We start from the raw sequence: 23464 nt of genomic DNA, 5'->3' as shown, positions 1-23464 counted from the left end.
TTACCGATGAGGAGAGAGATCACTTAAGCTCTAGGGTGATCGATGAAGAGATTAAGGCAGGTCTATGGTCGATGAAAGCTAATAAAGCCCTTGGCCGGAAGGCTTCATGCAGGTTTTTTTTAGTTATTTTGGCCAATAGTGGGGGAGTCGGTGATTTGAGAAGTAAAACACATCTTCGCCTCAAGAAGAATGCAGGAGTGCTTAAACTGAACTCATATAGTGCTTATTCCAAAAATTAAAGGACCCGAACTCTTGGAAACTATAGGCCAATTAGTCTTTGTAACATAGTGTATAAAGATTATTGTGGCCCGCTTAAGACCCTACCTGGAGAAGCTTATCTTCCCACTCCATCGGCCTTTGTCCCTAGTAGGAAAGGGATAGACAACGCAATTATTGTTCAAGAATTAATCCACTCGATCAGTAGAAAGAAGGGCACCTTGGGATATATGGCAATAAAAATAGATCTTGAAAAAACTTATGATAAGTTGGAATAGAGTTTTATACGTAAAAGGCTCGTAGAGATAAATTTGCTACAAGAGTTAATTGATCTTATCATGAGTTGTGTGTGCTCGGCATCATCATTGGTTTTTTTTAATGGTGGGTACCTCGGGCCTTTCTATCCGTCGAGAGGCATTAGATAGGGAGGCCCCCTGTCTCCAGACCTTTCATTCTTTGTATGGAGTATCTTGGCCAACTCATAGAGGAAAAATGCAGCCAGAAGCTCTGGACTCCTGTTAAAACTTCCCTAGGAGGGCTGCCTTTTTCCCATCTCATGTTTGCAGATGATGATGTGCTTTTTGTTAAGGCTGACCATGTCAACTGCTCAACTATAAGGGATGTTCTCAATGAATTTTGTAGCAGATTTGGACAAACTATTAGCGAAGCCAAATCTTGGGTTTTCTTCTCTCCAAATGTGGATAGAGACATAAGGGAATCACTTTGCAACATCCTGGGATTTGCCTCTAACCCAAACATAGGCAAATATATAGGGATCCTTATAAAACACCTAGGTTCACCGTTGGATGTCAACTTTATTTTGGATAGGGTCAAGCAAAAACTTGCGGGATGGAAAACAAATCTTTTATCATCAGCTGGCCGGATTATTCTCCTCCAGGCCTCATCTTTAATGATTCCATCCTATGTCATGCAGTGTGCTCTTCTCCCTACTAAAATCTTGGAGGGTATTGATCGGGTAAACTATAACTTCCTATGGGGTTCATTTGAAATTGCTAGGAGAATTCATTGGGTGGGGTGGAACAAGGTGATGAAACCGAAAAAGGAAGGTGGTCTTGGACTGCAAAGTGCTAAAGGAAGAAACATAGCTTTGCTAATAAAATTGAACTAGAGGTTTCACACCGAAAATAAGAGCCTATGGGCTCGAGTGCTTAAATTGAAATATTGCTCTAATTGAAGAATTAATTCCAAGAATTCGAACTGCCTTCCTTGCTCTCAAACTTGCAAAGGCATGAAAAGAGGTGCGGATTTGTTCCGGCAAGGGTTAAGATGGGTGATTGGAAGAGATAGTAACTTGAGTTTTTGGCATAATAATTGGACTCACAAGGGATCCCTAAGACAGTTAATTGAAGGTCCTCTGCCCATGGGGGTATCAGATTGGAAAGTCAAGGACATAGCCTCCCTAGGGGGATGGAATTGGGAGCTGGTTCCCCTTGACATCCCTCAGGAAATAAAGTTGGAAATCGTAGCCATTCCTTATGTGCTAGCCTCCAGTAGTACGGATAGGATAGTGTGGAGGGATTCTCTGCAGGGTGAGTTTAATATGAAAAGCTTATAGATTGGTTGCCGAGTTGGATCAAAATCCAAAATATAGTGGGCATTGGATTTGGAAGCTTCAATATCTCCTAAAGATTCAATTTTTCCTTTAGAAATGTGCCCATAATAGCATTGGAGTCAATGACTGTCTAGCTGCCAAGGGTGTGAACACTGACCTTTTCTACCCTCTATGCCAAAAGGAACCTGAAACTATCATGCATGCACTTCGGGATTGTGACCTGTTGAGAACTGTCTGGAATGAGTTGGGAGCACTAGGTTTTGATAGAGATTTCTTTTCCTTAAACCTTGGGGATTGGATGGTGACCAATGGGAGATTGGACACAACTCCCAACCAAAATTCCCCTCCGTGGAAAATCATTTTTTCCTTTGTTGTGTGGAACTTATGGAAGAGTAGGAACCGGTATGTATTTAAGAGGTGGCCATAGAATCCAAAACTAGCGAAGCACATCACCAACTATGTAATGAAATTCTTTTGTTGTGTTGTTCCCACAAAATATCATCAACCTGGAGTGATTATTCAGGTTTGATGGGACAAGCTTGGGTATAGTTGGATGAAGTTAAACACAGACGGGTTGTCTTTGGAGAATCCAGGAATTGTGGGTGGAGGTGGTGTTATTCAGGATTGGACCAGTAGATGGGTTGTTGGGTTCTCCAGAAAAATTGGCACAACAACTAGCTTATTGGCGGAGCTTTGGGCCATTCGGGATGGATTAATGCTCTGTATTGACCGTAATTTGCCTATGGTTGAAGTTGAGTTAGATGCTAAGGCAGTTGTGGACATGTTAGTAAACCCACAATACTTTAACAATTCAATATCTTCCATTCTAGAGGACTGTAAGTACTTGGTGTATCAAATTCCTCAAACCAGGATTAAACACTATTATCGTGAGGCCAACAAATGTGCTGATAAACTAGCTAGGACGGGCGTTGATCAGAATGTGAGCTTGGCTATTTTTGAAAAGTTGAGGCTGATCTCAATGGGGTTAGTCTAGATAGGCATTGCCCTGGAAACTTTGTAATTGCTTAGTCATTTTTCCTACTATATCCCTTTTAGGGCTGTCCAGCAGGTAAAAGACCCGATCAACTCGCCTGGGTTCGACCGACTGGAGGCCCAACGGGTGGACCCGAAGTCCATGGTGGTTCGGATTCGGGTCCCCCTCTAATAAAACCCGAAAAATCGGTTCGGGTGGCGGGTTAATGGGTTAAATACCCGCAGAATCCGACCCGACTGATAGTTACGTGAAAAAAAAAAAATACATGCAGTACAATAAATCTGTGAAGTTTGAAACTTGGGGAAGTGGGGTGATTGGACTAAACTAAAAAGGCTGACTTGTTTAAGAGCTACACGGCAAGGTGATGGGACTAAAAGGTAAACAATGAGTGGTATTTATCCTAAAACCACTTGCTCCCACAGTTTTGAAAATGCCAAACACAATTTCCACGCATAGAGAACTGAGAGAAGCTCCTTCCACCACACAATTTCCTTTACCCTGATGAGTCATGGCCTCAAAAAAAATCTCCTGTTGAACTTCAGACTCTGATCACTGAAGATATGGAGCGGGCAAACAGCTACACAAGCACAACCCTTCAAATCAAAAAAAAAATTTCACTTCCCCATGCCTCTACTCTTAGGGTTTCAAGACTCTACCATGTCCATGGACCATGAACATGGTAGAGTCTCGGCTACACAGAGTCACAGACACAGTACACTTAAAGAGTTCAAGTAGAGTCTCGGGCCTCTCTGGGCTACACTTCACATCATGAATCTCTTGATTCACTTCCCCATGCCCGAGTCTCGGCTACACCCTACACTTCAAAGTTCAAATCAAAACCCAAATCAAACCCATACTCGGCTCACTCTTAAGTCTCAAGCTCAACCCTCATCTCTCTCTTTTATAAATTAGTCATCTTTGAGTTCTTTTTTCTCTCTGCTCTCTAGTCTCTATTGATTTCAAAATTTGTCTTTATTTTTTGAAACAAACCAAGTCCTTTACTCCTTTACATCAAAGGTTCAAAATCTTTATAGTTTCTACACTCCATGTGTCTTCTCAGCCTCTCTGTCTCGGCTTCCTAGTCTCAGATCAGGTAATTTTGTTCCCCTTTTCATCCCTCTTTTTCTGTATTTTGTGTTTGTGAATCTGTGATATGGGTTTATTATTTTGTTCAAATGATTTATTTTTTGATATTGTAATAAGAATTATATGAAAAGTAACTGAATGTTATGAATCCGGTTGTGAGTTTTAATAAGAATTATATGAAAATTAACTTTATTTTTCGGCTCACTCTTTGTTTTTTTTTCTTTGTTATAAAATTTTAATCTTTTAATTACTAGGGATGTGAGTTTTAATTACCTTGCTTTGTGTTGTTATGAATCCGGTTGGGAAGTTGATGTTTGTTACTCTGTTTGGTTGTTGCTTTTTTTTTTTTATGAAACTGAGTATATTTATGGATTTTTAATCTTTTTTTACTTGGGGTGTTAGTTTTAAATACTTTGCTTTTTGTTTGTATGAACCCTGTTGGGGATTTAATGTGTTAATTCAGATGGACGTTTTTTAATTTGTCCCTAATTAATTGTTAATTCTTAGATTTTTATTTATATTTTGTGGGTTTTGATAGCAAAAAAAAAAAGTTTCAACTTTTAACATTGTATTGATTGGAACTTGTTATAACTAATTTATTGTTTGTTGATTTGTTATAACTTTGAGAGTTGAAGGTGTGGATTATGTGTTGAACAAGTGTTTCATGTGCTTTGTGTTGTGGGGGTTATGGTAGAGAAAGCTTAATTGGGGTAATTTTTTTTGCTTTAGAGGACAAACTGAGAAGGAGTTTAAGGTTGAAGTTGAAGCAATTGGACGTGTTCAGCATAAGAATTTAGTGAGGTTGCTCGGTCATTGTGCTAAAGGTGCTCATAGGTATTTCGATATTTAGTTACATCTTGTTCCTCTTATCTTTATTGTTTATGGATATAAAAACTTTTGCCAAGGACAATTTCTTTCAAATGCTTATAGTTATATAAGTGCTTAGTTTTGTTTTGACTCTTAAACATGCATGTAATTTAAAATGAAATCATGAAGTGCTATGTAATTTACCTTGATACAGAACACTAAGTGTCAAATGAAATCAGTACTTGTGAAGACAATACTTATGCATAATAATATTTCTTATTCTACAAAGGTCTAGTGTATGTGACTTTGCCCTTTTAAGAGGTCAACTACAATGATCTTTCTTAGGATTAGTTTATTATGGTTGTTTTCTAATACTTAAATTTGATGTCTTTAGGCTATGGAAACCTCTAGTGATGCACCCCCTTCCCAAACAACACCCGCTGCCCAAGTTGATCCTACTGTCCAAGCTGAACCTGTGGCCACTCCAACCAGTGCTGAGGCACTTCCACCTAAACCTAAGGATAAAACCAAGGTGTGTGAGGCAGCTGTTGATTGTGGTAGTAATAGGAAAAAGTCTACTGCTTGGGATCATTTTGAAAAAAAAAAGATTAATGAGGGTCAATTTAAGGCTGTTTGCCATTATTGCCAAAAAACTTATCGTGCTAATAGTAAGGGTCATAGTACTACTAATTTATTGAATCATACACCAAACTATGTTAAGAACTTTAATAGAGTTTCACTTAAAGGGCAACAAACCTTAACATTTGAACCCAGGGGGGAAGGGTTTCAGCTTGTACCATTGGCCTTTACTGTTGAGGCTTCTAGGAAGGCACTTGCTGAAATGATTATAATAGATGAGTTGCCTTTTAGGCTAGTTGAAGGGTATGGGTTTAAAAAATATTCAACAACCTTACAACCTAAGTTGCAAATTAGGGAAATTCCATCTCGTCAAACTGTAGCTAGGGATGTGATTGGCATTTATGGTGTTGAGAGAGAGAAAATAAGGGAAGCCTTGAAAGGTCGTAGGGTGTGCCTTACTACGGACACATGACTAGTATTCAAAATCTGAATTATATGTCCCTCACATGTCATTTTATTGATGATGATTGGAACTTGCATAAGAGGATTCTGAATTTTTGTCAAGTGGAGGACCATAGGGGGGAGACTATAGGGACGAAGATTGAGATGTGTTTGTGTGAGTGGGGTGTTGATGGCATATTCACCTTGACAGTGGATAATGCTTTCTCTAATGACACTACCATTAAATTTTTACAAATAGTAACTAAAGATTGGAAGGGGATTGTTTTAGAACGTGAGTTCTTGCACATGAGGTGTTGTGCACATATTCTAAATCTGATTGTGGGAGATGGTTTGAAAGAAATTGATGCGTCCATTGCTAGGGTGCGTGAAGCGGTGAGGTATGTGAAGTCCTCACCAAATAGAAATCAAATTTTTAGGAGTTTTATGGAGAGATTAGGTATTGAGTCCAAGTGTTTACTAAGTCTTGATGTACCTACTAGGTGGAACTTTACCTATCTCATGTTAGATACTGCTAAAAAATTTGAGAAAGTGTTCCTAAGAATGGACTTTGAGGATGATAGCTATTGTTCGTACTTTTTGAACAAGGAAAATAGTGGTGGTTTGGGAGCTCCTTGTGGGGTTGATTTTCAAAATTGTAGGACATTTGTGGGTTTCTTGAAACTTTTTTACAATGCAACAAAAAAATTTTCCGGTTCGTTATATGTTACTTCAAATACCTTCTTTGATGAGATGTTTGTGATTCAAGAGAATATTGCTCATTTAATTAAATCTAAAAATCATCTCTTGAAAAACATGGCAACTAAAATGGAAGCTAAATTTGAAAAGTACTAGGGGAAAGGGCATAAAATTAATCAGCTTTTGTATGTGGCTGTGGTTCTTGATCCAAGGAAGAAAATGAGGTTTTTGAAGTTTTCTTTTTCTGAAATTTATGGGGAGTCAGTGGCTGATGAGATGGTTGATTTAGTGAGGAAAACCATGGATAGGTTGTATGATGTTTACTCTAAGGTTGATTCGCCAAATGGGGTAGTACCAAGTGAGAATGAGAGGACACACATGGAAGGTGATACAATTGGTGGTAGTGATCCATATGCGATGGTTAATTCACGATATGAGCGGTTTTTAGAGGCTGAGAAGTCTGTAGGGTGTAGCAATGAGATTGAAAGATATTTGGCTGAAAATTGTGAGAGTAGAAGAGATGTGAAGTTTGAGATTTTGGTGTGGTGGAAAGCCAATTCAGATAGGTACCAAGTGCTGTCCAAAATGACTAGGGATGTGCTGGCTGTACCTGTTTTTACGATTGCTTCTGAATCAGCATTTAGTACCGGAGGGCACATACTTGATCCATTTAGAAGTTCACTCTCCCCTCTCATGGTTCAAAATCTTGTTTGTGCTAAAAAATGGCTGCAAGTCCATGTCCCAATTTCTTTTCGTAAGTCAAAGGACAAGGTTAAGGCCTTGGAGGATGAATTTCATGAATTAGGTAATATGTTTAACTTCCAAACTGCTAGTCTATTAAGTGTTATTAAATGTGTCATATACTTGAGCAAAATTTAATTTATTGTCTCAATTTTTTCTTTTCCAATTTTAAATCAAGCAGCAACAGCAGCAAGTTCTAGTTCCTGTTCAAGCAAAGGTGGTACTCGTACCACCATTAGTATTGATGAATGATCACAGATTGGGTATGTTTCTGCCCTTATAATTTTTGTTCATATGATCACTTCCCTTTTGGTTATTCTGTAGCTAAATATTTTTTTCCCCATTGTATTGTAGGAGGAAGGAATATCGTATTTTGTAAAGGAGGCAGTTTTTTTTGATATATTTTGAAGTTTTTTGGACAGATGTGTAGCTTTTCTAATTATACATGAACTTGTCTTGCTTATAAGAAGGAAAACTTAGCATCAGTGTAGGCTTTCCTTTTTATAAGTTATGGACTTGTGAACTATAGATAATAGAGTAGTTCTTTACTGCTTTAGGAAAGTTTTTTTTGGAAATACCTAATAGTATTTCATAATTGTAACTAATTATATATACTGTTGGGAATATTGCCTACTGCTTTGGTAGTTTACTGCCTTGTGCAGTAACTGCCTTCTCTGCTACCTTAATGGCTTTATATATATATATATATATATATGGAATTATGAAGATATGGAGTATTTTTAGTAATGCTGGCTACTGTGTGATTCTGGATATTTGTTTGATGTATGGAATGGTTGGTAGATCTGTGTTTCAGATTGATAGATTGATGAATGTGGAAACAAATTGGTACTGCCCAGGCCTTAAAGGCTTGGGCAATTTGGAAAATATTTGTTATAATGTGTGGATGATTAACAGGTGGTAACAAAATAGTATTGTGTTTTTATTTGTTTGATTGATGCTTCGGTTTATAATGCTGTTGATGTTTAACAGTTCCGAGGATTATTTGTTTGATTGATGCCTAGGTTTATAATGCTATTGATGTTTTAACAATTCCCAGGTTTTACTTTTGTATATTTTTGTTCACAAATGCAATACTCTATGTGGGTTCTGGCCAAATTCATACAGAGTTGTAGGGAGTATAAATTTGGAGTTTTGGTCAATAATTGAAGGCCCAATTTGAAAGAAATTAAGTAAAAAGCCGGCCCAATCTATTAATTCCTTGAAAAGCCCAATAATTTTGGCCAAAAAGGCCCAAAAAAAATTGAATCCAATAAAAAGGCTAAAATTGATCCAACCCGCCAATCCGATGAATCCGACCCATTTCAACCGATGATCCGACCCGGCGGGATTAGCCAATATTTCGGTTGGTTGCGGGCCAGTTTTTTAGTGACCCGACTCCATCGGGTCGAGTGCGGGTTGGGCCCAAACTCGGGCTGACTCGACTTGTGGACAGCCCTAATCCCTTTGACAAAAAAAAAAAAAAAATCATAGGGCTAGACATATAAAATTAGTAATTTAAAAACTCCTAACTTTTAGCTAAATTAAAAAAAAAATGTTTTTTTCTCCCACCTCTACATTTCTCTCTCACGTTAGTTGTTAAGTACTAATACAACTTCTTCTTTTTGAAAAAATATAAAAAATAAAACTGCTTTTTTTCCCCCACAAACGTACCATTTTTTTATTATCACTAAATTGTTTTTTCCCCACCTCCACATTTCTCTCTCACATTAGTAGTCAAGTACTAATACAACTTCTTCTTAAAATAAAAAATAAAGTAAAATTGCCATGATTAAGACGTGTAAACCCAAAAAATAAAAAATAAAAAGCCTCATCTGATGTGCGAAGCGCGTGTGATGACTGATGAGGCTAATTATTTTAGTAACGTATTTTCTAATTGAGTTTCTAATTGAGTTAAGTTTTATAAGATTCCTTATAAAAATTCTTATAATTATACTTTCAATTAAAATTTTATTACATCATAATTCTACATTAAAAAACAATCATACTAATGCCTATTAGCACAGTAATAATTTTATCACACATACTTTTAAGGATATAGTTTAGTTACAAAATTCGTTGTAGTCTAAGGCTGCAACGTTACTCAACAAAATAAATATTACTATATATTTTGAAAATCTAACCGTTGAATTGCATGTTCTTTATGCTCTTAATGCACACGTCAAATTTTGTGTCAATTGGATATTATTTATTATATGATCTATAGGCTTATATTTTATGCAAAATTTTAAACCACATAAATTTGCGATTTAAACAATTTATTGATAACATAGCTATTGATATTTAATTTTCAAGAAATTTTGCAAGTATGGAGAGTAGAAGAAGAAGAAGATGTAATCCAATGGTGGATTTGTCAAAATTCACCTCCAATATAAAATGAAATTGAGTAAGGTGACTATAGTTAATTTTGTAACTAAACTTTGTCCTTATTTTAATTAGTAAACTAGTATTATTCCCTAGCGATGCATGGCTTGATGAAGATTCATATGTAAGCTAATTTAAAAAAAAATATTAAATAAATAGTAATAATAAATTATAAAATAAGTAAATAACTTTAATAAAAAAATTGCTTTAAGTTCTAAGTGTTTAGAGTTTTGACTTTATTAGTGTTTATCTATTTTTATATTTGAAAATTCTCTTTGTGCTTTGTGTTAATCTTTTAATATGAGATATGGAATGAGTTTAATCATTCCTATTTAGGTTATGTTTAATCTATACCATAGCTAGCACAAACAATAATAAACAAAATAGTTTCTCAATACTGATTTTTTCCTAATGATAGTCTAATTGAAAAAATCAACACACTCACAAATTAAATACAATAACCAAAATTGAAAATCAAAACATACACAAAAGAGTTAAAAAATTGAGAATATACAAACTTACATAAGAGAACCAAGAGCTTAAATGAGTGTCCATTGTTTTACTTATTTATAACAAACTTCCTTTAGTATAATATCCTGCAATCAAATTCAGAAGCAAAGAACAATAAGTAAGGTGAATTTATCAGATTAAAACATAAGTATAAGTTACATTTTGAAAAAATAAAATACAACAACATGGAGTTTATTGTGTGAAATTTAATTATAGGGATGATTTTTTTTGAGAGGTAATTACAACATGTTGCTAACCCCGCAGCTCGAAATCTTTCACTTCTAGATCCCCAAGCCTTTGTACATGGGGAGGTGCCATGGCTAAATATATATATATATATATATATCTAAGTTCTGAAAATTTTGATAATAGACTTTTAGTTGGAGTAGAATTTAAAATTTATAAAATTTAGATAATAAAGCTTTATCTAATTTAATTATTGTTAAATCTTATTCTTTGTTAAGAATTGTGTAACTTAATAACCTAATAAAATATTAATTTAATAAGATGCAACTTGAGGAAAAAAACAAAAACAAAAACGTGAGTTGTTTCATGTGTGAGATTTAGGTTTAGAATTTTTTTATAATAGACTTTTAGTTTGGATAGAATTAAAATTTGTTTTCAATTATTGTTAAATCATGCAATCTGAGGAAAAAAACAAAAACAAAGACATGGGTTGTGACGTTGTGTGAGATTTAGTATAATATCCTGCACTCAAATTCAGAAGCAAAGCCAAAAAGCAATAAGTAAGGTGAATTTATTAGATTAAAATATAAGTGTAAGTTGCATTTTGAAAAAAATAAAATACAGCAGCATTGGGTTTATTGTGTGAAATTTAATTATAGGGATGACTTCTTGATTAAAAGAGATTGTATCAAATTTAATTATAGGGATGACTTTTTTTTTTGAGAGATAATTATGATATGCTGATAACCCCACAGCTCGAACCATTTCCTCCCAATTTCTCGAGCACTTTGTGCATGGGGAGGTGCCAATTCAACTATAAAGCCTTTGACATAGGTATGATTTCTTGATTAAAAGAGACTGTATCAAAATGCCATGGCTGAATATATATAAGTTCTGAAAATTTTGATAATGGACTTTTAGTTGGAGTAAAATTTAAAAATTTAGATAATAAAGCTTTATCTCATTTTATTATTGTTAAATCTTATCCCTTAGTTAAGAGTTGTGTAACTTAATAACCTAATAAAATATTAATTTAATAAAATGCAACTCGAGGAAAAAAAAACAAAAACAAAAACAAAAACAAAAACAAAGATGTGGGTTGTGTCATGTGTGAGATTTAAGTTTAGAAATTTTTTATAATAGATTTTTAGTTTGAATAGAATTAAAATTTGTTCTAAATTATTTTTAAATCTTATCTCTCAGTCAAGACATAAGTTTTTTTATTTTTACTTTTTTAAGAAAGAAAATGTTGGTTGTTGCGTAGGATTTAAGTTTAGAAATTTTTATAATAGATTTTTAGTTTGAAGACAATTCAAAAAATATATAATTAATTTACTAATTAGTAAGAGTAGCCACTTGACGCAATTATAGTTTCGAACCCCAACTTTTATTATATAGTATATAATATAATATAATATAGTATATAATATGATTTCATACTTTAAAAAATAAATTTCTCAAAAAAATATTTTAAAAAATAAAATACAGAGAATATCATATTTTGTTGAACTTAAGTTTTTGTTTATTGCACAAATTACTTTTATAAGTATAATTCAAACCGTCAGCATACATGACGGTTAGCCCAATCTGACACCTTTTGTTTTCTTTCTTAGTAAAACCATCATTTCTCATATATGGACAATATATGTATAAAATGTCATTTCAAAAGCGTGTAATATCATTTTGATTTTGCACCTCTCTCTAATCTTTAATTATTCAACATTTTTTTTTGGAGAATGTCATCTCTATACAGTAATACTATATGTGGGCAACATGTGATATGAGTTCAGTGCATGTGGAACAAAAATTACGGAAAGAAAGAGTTTTAATTTCCTCTATGGAGGTAGTTAAGATTACAAAGTATTCAGCAACATATAATATTGAGAGATTCAATGATGACAAAAGACATCCAATAATACTAATGTTAGATGTGACATGTTACAGTAGTTTTCAAGAATATATTATGGTAAGAGCATCCACGACTGAGAATTCTATCCCATCCTATTTTACCATTCTAAAAAGCTACTTTATTAACTATACAACACTATTTTACAATTCACCAGCAACCCAACTTTTATTTTCCTATTCTACTATATCCACTAAAATACAAAACCAATCATAACCCAACACACCACCTCTGGCCATTGCAAAACCCTCACCCAACCCACTACCCACACCACCACCAAATTACCCACCACCCACACCACCACCAACCCACCACGGCACCAAACAAACCCAGCCACGACACTAAGGAAAAAAACCTAGCCACCACCAAGCAAACCCACCACAACACCGGCCAGCAACCACCACCATAATCACAGTAGCCACCACCAAAACCCATTAAAAAAACCACCAAACCCACTACCAACAACCACAAAAGTTTCTCCAAAAAAAAAAAAACCACAAAAAAGCTACCACCTCAAGAACCACCAAGAGAAACCCACGCCAACAACCTACAATGAAACCCACACCGACAACCACGAGAAACCCATGCCGACAACCACCAAGAAAAACCCACAAAAAACCACCACCAATCTTGCTGTTGTTGATCTAGAAATCCATCAACCATGGCAACAAAGCCACCACGCCAATGGACAGAGAAGAGGGAGATGGAGAGAAAATAGAGAAGAGAGAGGATGAGTAAAAAGAGTGAGAGAAGTGAGTCAGGCCGAAAAAAAAAGAGTATTTTTTTGTTGGTGAAGAATTGGATCACATCCCACTTCAACGGCGCTTTTTGACACCAGCGGTGGCACAGACTCAATGGCGGTGACGGACCGAAATCCACGACATCTGGCCTTGTATCAGAGACAGACTAAGTGTGATAGAGAAGAGGGAGAAAGAGTGGAAAGTGTGAGAGACAGAGAAAGACAAAGAGAGATGAGAGATGAGAGAGAAAAAAGGTGGAATAAAATATTAATATTATTTTTGGCATAGTGCTACAGTGCTATCTTACATGTAAGATAGCACTGTAGCACTATGCCGAAAGGATTTACAATTTCTCACTTTTAGCCTTCCAGTTGCTGAGCACATTTGAGGCTTAAATGCCAAATGTTGCTTAAATTTGACATTTCCAATGCCAGCTGTGGATGCTCTAAGAGAAGTGAAGATCAGTGTGTTAAGCGAATGAGATCAAAATAGCATTCTTCTAGAAAAAAAAAAAAAAACAAAATAGCATGATCAACAAAGGTCAAAATAACATGTTCAACAAAGTCTTTATAATTTATCCAGCAAGCTAGCTAGGATGGTGTATTTAGTAAATTCAAAATTATATTTTTGATAATGCAAAGAGAGATGCAAAGAGAGTTGTTCACAGATTCTCTATAATTTCTTCGTTGGAGTTGTGTGCCTGTGTCTGTGTTTCTTAATATACCAACAAAAATTATTGTACTCTTCCTATGTGAGACAACTTTATTTAAGTACAAATTCACTTTCTTTTCATATCACAATCTACATTAAAAAAAAAAACATAAAATTTTTCAAGTTAATGGAAAATAAAATAGAATAAATTCCATATATGAAGAATAAAGTGTAAAAGTAAGAATTTCCACATAAATTATAGAGTTATAACTTACAAGTAACTTGCATTTTCAAAGCATAAAATGTAAAGTAATAGCTTCTAATTGATATGAAATTTAACAATAGCATAAAATACTATTGTTAAATTGCATCTTTTTGTTGAAATGGTGAGCCTGATACCACTTGTTGGGGAGAAATAGTTTCCTTATGGAGAGTTTTTTTGTTTTTTTTAATAATTAGTATAATATATAGAGACACACTTTAACCACTTATTCTTCTCATTATTATTTAATACTAGTTGCAACCTCACGCGATGTGTGGAAATATCTAATTATTTTAAAATAAAATGTAATATATAGTTTATTTTTTAAAATATTCATAAAATTATATATTAGGACTAACATAGTGTTTTCTCATAAGAGAATTTCATTTTAAATGTATTAAACTATTAACTAAGAATTTTTTTTATATAACTATTTATGAAACCAACAAAGGGTAAGGGTTTTTTTTTTTTTTTTTTTAAAGTAATGAATTTTTTGTTCCCTATAAATAAAAAATTATATAAATTATTTTATTTTATTTTATATTAAGATTATTTTCATCCATTCATATTATGAGCCAATTTGCTAGTGATAGAATATAGTGAGGATTAAAATTTTCCAATTATGACATTTAGAAAAGAATGAGAAAAATAGCTTTTTCCCACTATTAATAAATTTCAACTTCTACCATCCTATTTTAATGTTATCTTTAATTCCAAACCAATCTATCTCATTTGAAGTATACAAAGTATAATCATAGTCTCTCTTCTTGAATACATTACTTATCTCAATACATCTATAAAAATACATCGAATCAAAACATACCTATATGAAGATGTTTTGCAAAAAGCAAAATTTCCCATCAATCACCATTTTGCAAAATGTCATATCAATCATTGCTTAACAATGATTAATTTGATCGATTAGGAAAATAACTTTTTATTTATAATCTATTAAGATTATTTTCTCTGCAGAAATTACAAACTTGTCCACTCAAAAAGATTATAGAATAAACAATTATTAGAAAAATCTCAAATTAAGTTTCTATGTGCATCATTATATTAATTAATAATAATAACAAAAACAATAAAGAAAATACAATTGTGAAAGCTAAAATATGTCCCTCATTCAATTATTTCCATTTGATTAACCTTTGTTTTTATCTAAATAAGTGGCACTATAGAGTATTTCTAATACAATTATTAAGAGTACTTTCTCTACAAAAACTACAGCTTTGTTCACACAAAATGATTTAAAAAATAAACAAAACTTATTAAAGTCTCATAGTTTAACATTTAATTGAATCACTAAAAAAAAGGGATTTTTTTTATTGGGAATAATATCAAAATACCTAAATATGCATAAAAGTCAATATAAATTTGCCAAAAAGAGAAACAAATGTGAAGTGACAATTAAATCAACAATAACAAAAAGAACCATTAGGGGGGAAAAGTGGTTGAAACAATAATAAAAATCAAAAGAGACAAAATTGGAGAGAGAGAGAGAGAGAATTGACCTTTCTTGCAATGAGCAACTTGGAAGGAATAGAGAAGAGGTGAAAATGAAGTATAAGAAATTCATAAGAAAATCAAGTTGGAAGAGAAAGAGTAAAAGCAGATGAAAGGTTTAAAAAAGTGAAACTGTAGAATTTATGAAGATGAAAGGTTGGAAGGGTGGAAGTAGATGAAATGTTCAAAAAAGTGAAATCATAGAATTTATGAAGATATAAAGGAGAAAATTTAAAAATTTATAAAGGAAATCAAATGAAAAATTTAAGAAGCCAATGATTGGAGAAGATGAAAAATTGAACTAAAAATACAATGGTTGAAAAAGATGAAAGGTTAAACAAAGTAAAAATTGCAAAAAATTAAAAAAGATTGCTAATGACATGACACAAAAAGAGCTTTTGTAAAATTTATTTTAAAGCTTCCATTATTATATAATAGTATAGATAGATATGTATAGACATTGTTTTTTTATTTTATTTTAGAATCTTCATTGATTTTATTGCTTAGTTATAACATCTAAATTAAAGTAGATGAATGTATAAAGACAAAGTTATATATAAAGTTAAAATCGCTCAAGATAAAAGTTTAAAGTCAATTTGTATATATATTTAATATATTCTTAAAAAAATATTTATATATTTAATATTGTCAACAAAATTTAGGAATAAAAATTAAATAAGAAAAATAATGATTACGTAATTAATAACATAGCAGATGAGATGGCACAAGTATAGTAACAATAAATATTAAGTTTTAGTTTTTAAATATATATATAATATAGATATAGATACGAGACTTTACATACAAGTGAACACCCAATAATATGTGCAGCCAAATTTTGGTGATGATATTTGACAGAAAACGCTCCATATGGTGATGATATTTGAAAGATAACGCTCCATATGGTGCGTTTTATGTGGACCTCAACTCTTCATGGCTTGTCATTCTATTCTCTTTACCAATTTTTCAATCCCGCCCTCCCACTATACAAGTTCCTCTCCTCAATTCTCCAAACAAAATTTTCTTTATTCAGAATGAATTTAATGGATTTCCTATTTAATCCAATCTCTTTCACTGCAATAATTTCCTTTGTGATCTTAGCTATATCTGTGATCAACTTTCATGCCAGAAGGTCACCTAAAAACCGAAAAAAATACCATCCTGTTGCCGGCACCAGTATTCACCAACTGGTTAACTTCCATAGGCTGCACGATTTCATGACTGAGCTTTCAAGCAAACACAGAACCTTCAGGTTGCTTGACCAAAACAGAGCTTTGGTTTACACTGCAGACCCTGCTAATGTTGAACACTTACTCAAAACAAACTTTCAAAACTATGGCAAGGTATTATGACATCCAACTTACTTTTGATTTTTAGCCTGAAACAAATGTCATTTGTGGGATTTTAAGTTCAATGATGAATTTCATTGTTTATTTGATTCTTAATGAGTTATAATGCTCAAACATTCATTGCATGGTTGATAAATAGGTAAAGAAAAGGAAACTGCCATACAACTGAGATTAATTCCAAGTTCCTATTCATTTCCAATGACTTACTGAAAATTAAATGGAATTAAAGGTTATCTAATTTTATTTTTTATTCATCTTCCATAGCAAGTTGTTGTACGCAATATTATAGAAAAGAGAAGAGAAAAATCAATACATAGAGTTTACGTGGTTCAGTTGCGTGCATACATCCATGGCCCATAGGCCATCTGGCCAGTGACCCTGTAACAAATATGAACCAACTCTAACACATGCAACTTCAGTTGATTGAGCCACTCTGAAGAAATTTAAAATTCAGCCAAAATTTTGTATGTTTAAGGTGAAATTCAAAGCGAAATGAGCAAAAAAAAAAAAATCTGTGTTTACTGTTGGACATGTTGAAATGGATGTCAGTCAACTGCATTTACAAGCTTTGTGCACTTCATCCATGTAAGATGTTCTATTCTTTTTCTTTGTCATACCTCATAATGGGTTCTATTTTTCAGCCCCTTTGCTAAGAAGGTACGCAAAGATATTAAAATAATGGTTAATTAAGCTCAGGAATTTCATTCTTCTGGTGTGTTTGCAGGGTTGGTTCCACTATAATATTCTAACTGATCTTCTGGGTGATGGAATCTTCACGGTGGATGGAGAAAAGTGGCGACACCAGAGGAAAGAATCAAGCTATGAATTTTCCACCAATATGCTGAAAAACTTTAGCAGTGTAGTCTTTAAAACCAATGCAGTTAAACTTTCTCGGATATTGTCTGAAGCTGTATCCTCAAATAGAACCATAGAGATCCAAGTAAAATTTTGAACTTGTAAATATTGCTGAGTACAGCTATTTTATTTCATTAGAAAGTGGTTTAACCTTGTAGGTGAATATTTCCAGGATTTGTTTATGAAATCAAGCTTAGACTCGGTATTTAAGATCGTCCTTGGTGTAGAACTGGACAGCATGTGTGGAACATATGAAGAAGGGATTCGATTCTCCAATGCTTTTGATGAAGCCAGTGCAATTACCTCATACCGGTATGTTGACATTTTCTGGAAGATCAAGCGGTTCCTGAACATTGGATCAGAAGCAATGCTTAGAAATAATATGAAGGTGATTGATGAATTTGTATACAAAGTAATCACAAGCAAGATTGAACAAGTCAATAATCCACTAGTTGATTTGCCTGTGAGTTTTAACTTCTAGAATTTTGAACCATCTTTTTTGTTCTGAGTTGAGACAAAATTAAGTACCTAGTATAATTTAGTTGTCCAACACATAAATGTGGCAGATGAAGAAAGGAGACATTTTGTCAAGGTTTCTGGAATTGAGGAAGACGGATCCCAAGTACTTGAAGGACATAATCCTTAGTTTCATGATAGCTGGTAAGGACACAACAGCTAGTACTCTCTCATGGTTCATTTACTTGCTCTGCAAGCATCCTCATATACAGGAAAAGATTGCACTAGAAGTGAGAGAATCAACAAACTTGAAAGATAATTCAAGCATTGATGAACTTGCAAACAGCATGACAGAAGAAGCTCTTGTAAGGATGCAGTATCTTCATGCAGCTTTGACTGAGACACTCAGGCTCTATCCTGCAGTTCCGGTGGTAATATACTGATAAATTATTACTTGTCTCAAAAATTTAAACCGTTAAGAAATGGGTCTGAAAAAGTTCAAACTACTGGGAAATGATGAATTTAATCATTTAATTATTATTTTAATATACATGAATGAATGCATATTACATTGTTTTGTTGATGAGTTCCTTCTCTTAAGTCAGTTTTTCCTGTGCTGTTACAGGATGGGAAAATCTGTTTTTCAGATGATACTTGGCCAGATGGTTACAGTGTCAGGAAAGGTGATGCAGTGGCATACTATCCATATGCCATGGGCAGGATGAAATTCTTATGGGGTGATGATGCAGAAGAATTCCGGCCAGAAAGATGGCTCGACGAAAATTGCCTTTTCCAGCAAGAAAGCCCTTTTAAATTTACAGCCTTCCAGGTAAGAAAGAATCAAAAGTGCACCAAATTTAGCTGAATTTAGTATATTCCAACAACCTTCCCTCTATTACTTCATTAGACAAACTTATCTTTCAGACATCTATAGCTGTATTATGGGATTATGAAGAGCTTGTAAACTCAATTTAAAACTGTTGTCACTCACAGGCGGGTCCAAGAATTTGTCTGGGAAAGGAATTTGCTTACAGGCAGATGAAGATATTCAGTGCTGTCCTTTTGGGCAGCTACATATTCAAGCTGAGTGATGAAAAGAAGTCAATAACTTACAGGACGATGCTCACTCTACAAATTGATGGAGGCCTCCATATACGTGCTATCCCAAGATTGGGGCATGTAATTTCATAATTTTGGTTAATTCCATACAGCCAGCTAGCTCCTTCAGTTGTTCAGATAGAAGACGTAAATAGAAACAAGACAATGTTTTAATAAATCAGCATAACTTTATATGGAGTTCATACTTTTTACTTTTAGAATTATTATATTACTTGAGAACCTTTTATATATATATATATATATATATATATATATAGAGGAGGGCGAAGGTTTAGCCCATACTAGGCCCAAGATGAGCCAAGCATTGTTCGCTTTAGGTTCGGCCAGGCATAATAAATATTGAGCTAAAATACACAGACCTACGTATCTTCGACAACTATATTCGAACAAATCTCACTATCCCTTATAGAAGGTAGTACTTTGGGGGAATTCGCCCACTGAGCACAGGATTCAGCATTAGGCATAAGTTACCAAAAAATCATTTCAACAGCGGAGCTGTGTGCCCCATTCCTGATACGTGATAAGACATATTAGAATAGTAACCTAGACTCAAAAAACCACCTAGACACCACTAGTGGAGGGACCTATACACGTGCAAAATCTTCCCCCCATCATAGCGAGTCTGCTAACAGAAGGGTATAAAAAGGAGAGGGGGGGGGGGTCAATTTAAGGGGTTGAAACATTATTCTGAGGAGAGAAACACGAGTGGAAGGTGAAAAACTAAAAAACAGTACTTGGGAAAGGTGACCTGGCTTGGGATATCTAAAGGGACACCTCGTCTGTTTGATATTCTTCTCGGACAGTCCAATTCCTAGCAAATAACCACCACATGACCGTTATAAATCATCATTCATCAGTCAAACTTCTTTTGAGATCTCCCATTGTAGGCTAAACCTAGAACAAAATACAAATTAAATGGGCGTTAGGCCCAACAAGCCCAAAGTTGTTGGGAAGACAACACTGCAATATATATTACAATGTTTTAATAAATCAACTCAACTTTGTAAGTTGTAAGGTAGTGCATTGTCTTTTTTATTTTTCATTTTTACTAAATTTTAGTACATTGTATTAAAGAAGCATGAATATGGCTTTGTGGGAAGCCGGGGGCATCCTCTATCCATGCACAAACATTCTCATATCCTTGGCATAATTAGCTTGCCATCTTGTAAACTAATTACTTATTCTTACAGTTGAGTGTGATTAGGATGGTCCAGGTAAGGTTGTCAAAGACATTCGAGTCTAGAAAAAAAGATAGTAATGTATAAATATGGATTCTCCTTTTAGGAGTTCTACCCTGGGGTCTCATATGTTGAATCAAGGTGATATATATAGTGAATAATGAAGAAATTAGTATGATAAATTTAGAATAAGATTGTAATATACCACCAATATCTTCTAAACAAATATATAAGCAATCTAATGTTTCAAAGTATCATTTTTCTCATTTTGAAGTAATTATTTTTATTTTTATTATGAATGAATAATTATTAGACTATAAGATAGATGTAAATTGGCAATGAGATTGATTTTGTGTAGGCTAGTTGCGCTAATTAGATCTCTAGATTGTGGTAGAAGGTATGTTCAACCTTCACATGGATCAGAGACTCAATTTTGACTATGTAGAAGTTAGAAGAGCAGTTATTGGACTTATAACAAGGTAGTGACTCTCAAGTCTCATATTCGCTCTAACTTTGAGTTAGTGACATACTCTCGAACAAGCATTTTGATGGGTTCCCTTAGTATAGCTAGCACCTAAGATAACTATTCGCGTAATAGATGTGGCATTTACAGGTCACATCATAGAATGCACAATAATATTTCGTAATTTTAGTGTTGTGATAAAGGAATAAACAAGGCATGCTATATGTTTGACAGCCCCCCAGGCCCCCACATTGTTTGAATACTAATTTTAGTATAGTTGAGCCTCCTTATAGGAGATGATCAAATTATAAACTGATGGAGGGTATGTATAAGGATTTATTAAAGATTTAAAAGAGAGAATTTTTTTTTTCATGGTGCATGAAGTTCTAATGACTAAAAAAAATCTACCTCGCTTTTTGTTAAACATAACTTGCCGTTATGCTATTTGAATTTAAAAATCATAACATATAACTTATGATGTAAAAGTTTGTACATGATAAAAGAGTCAAAGAAGAAAGAAAATATGGAAGTTTACGTAGTTTAGTGTTATAACTTACATTTATGGGATAAAACGTTAAAGAATTACATTCTTTTTATTACTTTTCTTAATAATATATTACAATAAAATTCATATTTATAATGACATTTTCTTTATATATATATATATATATATATATATATATATATAAAATCAATGATACTTTGAATTTGGACTACATATTGAACTTCAATCCCAATGATTTTCTCTTCCAATTAGTTAATTTATTTTTGGCCCAGCTGGACGTACGATTCTACCTACAAAAATGAAGGGAGTGACCCTTAATCATTAGCGTGGCGTAGCTCCAATGTCAAAGTCAGATTTCTTTTCTTTTTTCTGTGAAAAGATAAGTTTCTTAAGAATTGCATGCCTTTTAATTTCCTCTTTTTTTTTTTGTATCAAAAATAAAATTTCCTCTTTTTTTTTTAATTTTTTTTTAAGGTTGTCATCATCTTCAATTAATCTTGATTTCTCAAAGGTACCATAGTGATAAATTATCATTATTGACTCATAACCGTTGCTTTATCCGGATGTAATGTGTTACTTGTTAATCACATGGGCGTTTATGAGAGGTCATTTGATTATGCTTGTGGTTGGGGTCATGCAAGACCCTCTATGTCTTGCTTGGCTTTTACCTTTTGACTTTAAACCCAACTGTCTGGTTTGAGATTCAATCATCGGCGCCTATCCGTTAGCCGATCGACAAGGTATCAGACTTAGGAGAAAGTATCTAATATCTATATTATGGGACACTCTTTCTCCACATTTATACAAAATGATGTGATTGAAGTTGGATGGGCAATTACTCCAAACTAGTTTGCCATTGCGCATGGTTATAGTTAATGATAAGGGCTCAATTTTATCTCTTTAAAAGGGTAACTTGGCCTTAACTAAGCAGGATATTAGACTTGGTCCACTAGTCTTATGCCCAACAATCCCACCCTTACACATGCACATGCACAGTAGGGAGTTGAACCTGTGACTTAGATTTAATATCAATTGTTAGAATCAAGCACTTACCTATTACATTAAAAGCTATAGCTGATGATAAGAGCGCAACTTTATTCCCTTAAATGATGGCAGTCCAAAGCTAACGAGTTGCCATAAGAACTTAATAAGCATGTGATATATTTTTGTGGCAATAGAGTATCCAATACATTCAATAATAAATAATTTTATGGATATTCTTAAAAACAACTTTATACAAGTTTTACTTTTTTGTGAAACTCCTCCATCGCCTATTAGTTATTTATTCTAGTAAAAAATTACTATATTCATTGAGAAGAATATTAAACTGAAAAGGACGTACACAATGGATCCGGGCAAAGAGCAGCTAATGTGGAAGCTAGATCATGTCCATCCAAAAGAATCAAATGAGAAAAATCTATGAAATTTGACAGTTATCAAGATTTGCAAGACAAATAGGAGTATATATAGGACCACCAAGCAAAAAGGGAATAAAAATTGCAAACTGAATATATAGCTAGAGAGCCAGATAAAAAGAGCAAGCAGCACACAACTAAATCAGTGTGAATGCTGAGTTTCTGTGAACACATATTTGCCGGGTTAGCTTTAAATTCGCAGCCAACTTTGCTGCTCATCGAATTTGTCTAATGGCCATCTCTATCATCTTATACTAGCGTGTTTGATGTGGGCCTCAACCTCACCTATCCATGCTTTTTCTTGCTTCTTTTGCACCTTTCATCACCATTCATTGTTCTAAATGTTCGGCAGGAATTTCTTCCTAATTAGGAGTGTGAAAGAATCAAATCCTTATAAGAATTTGATTCTTTCACACTACCTTTATACACTCTCAGTACACATCATGTGTCATCTTGTATTAAATAAGGTGGTGCCGACAATGCAAGACATATGATAATATATCCCCAGATCATTTTTAAAAAAAATTTATAAAAAATTGAATATAAAAATTTTATTTCACCTGAATGAATTTAACCATGTCTATGATTAAATAAAATCTGAATAAATTCCCTCTACTTCTATCTCTGTCTCTGCTATAAGTTGCTCAATGACTTTAACCATGTCTATGATCAAATTTTATTTCACCTGAAAATTCAAAAAAGATTACATTTTGCACTAACTGGTCAGCTTGCATAGGCACCACCACCACTACATGACTGACCTAGGTTTCATGGTTAGCCTATTCAAAAGTGTCTCTCGAACACATCCTTAAAACCAATATTGCAAGCTACAAGAGGTACTACGATAG

At 33.7% G+C, this 23464-nt stretch overlaps 2 protein-coding genes and 1 pseudogene across 3 annotated transcripts; all 3 read left to right on the top strand.

Annotated features, from left to right (window-relative positions):
- The first annotated feature begins 676 nt into the window (after positions 1-676).
- LOC142612456 (uncharacterized) lies at positions 677-1345 on the top strand. Its single transcript, XM_075784549.1, has one exon. It carries the CDS (start codon positions 677-679, stop codon positions 1343-1345), a length of 669 nt encoding a protein of 222 aa, XP_075640664.1.
- Positions 1346-5073: 3728 nt separating this feature from the next.
- On the top strand, positions 5074-7385 carry LOC142611815 (zinc finger BED domain-containing protein RICESLEEPER 2-like; annotated as a pseudogene).
- An 8862-nt stretch (positions 7386-16247) lies between these two features.
- Positions 16248-19230, top strand: LOC142614147 (cytochrome P450 704C1-like). Of its 2 annotated transcripts, none has more exons than XM_075786693.1 (6): positions 16248-16619; positions 17350-17565; positions 17653-17868; positions 18047-18367; positions 18562-18765; positions 18930-19230. In XM_075786693.1, the coding sequence occupies exons 1-6, from the start codon at positions 16311-16313 to the stop codon at positions 19125-19127; spliced, it is 1464 nt and encodes a 487-aa protein (XP_075642808.1). In that variant the 5' UTR covers positions 16248-16310; the 3' UTR covers positions 19128-19230. The 2 variants fall into 2 exon arrangements, with proteins under 2 accessions (XP_075642808.1, XP_075642807.1); XM_075786692.1 differs by having other exon boundaries at positions 16249-16619; positions 17653-17943.
- Positions 19231-23464: the final 4234 nt, after the last annotated feature.

The sequence above is a fragment of the Castanea sativa genome, chromosome 10 (assembly GCF_040712315.1).
Source record: "Castanea sativa cultivar Marrone di Chiusa Pesio chromosome 10, ASM4071231v1".
NCBI lineage: Eukaryota > Viridiplantae > Streptophyta > Magnoliopsida > Fagales > Fagaceae > Castanea > Castanea sativa.
The sequence above is the reverse complement of the archived record's forward strand: the minus strand, read 5'-3'. Positions and strand labels throughout refer to the sequence as shown.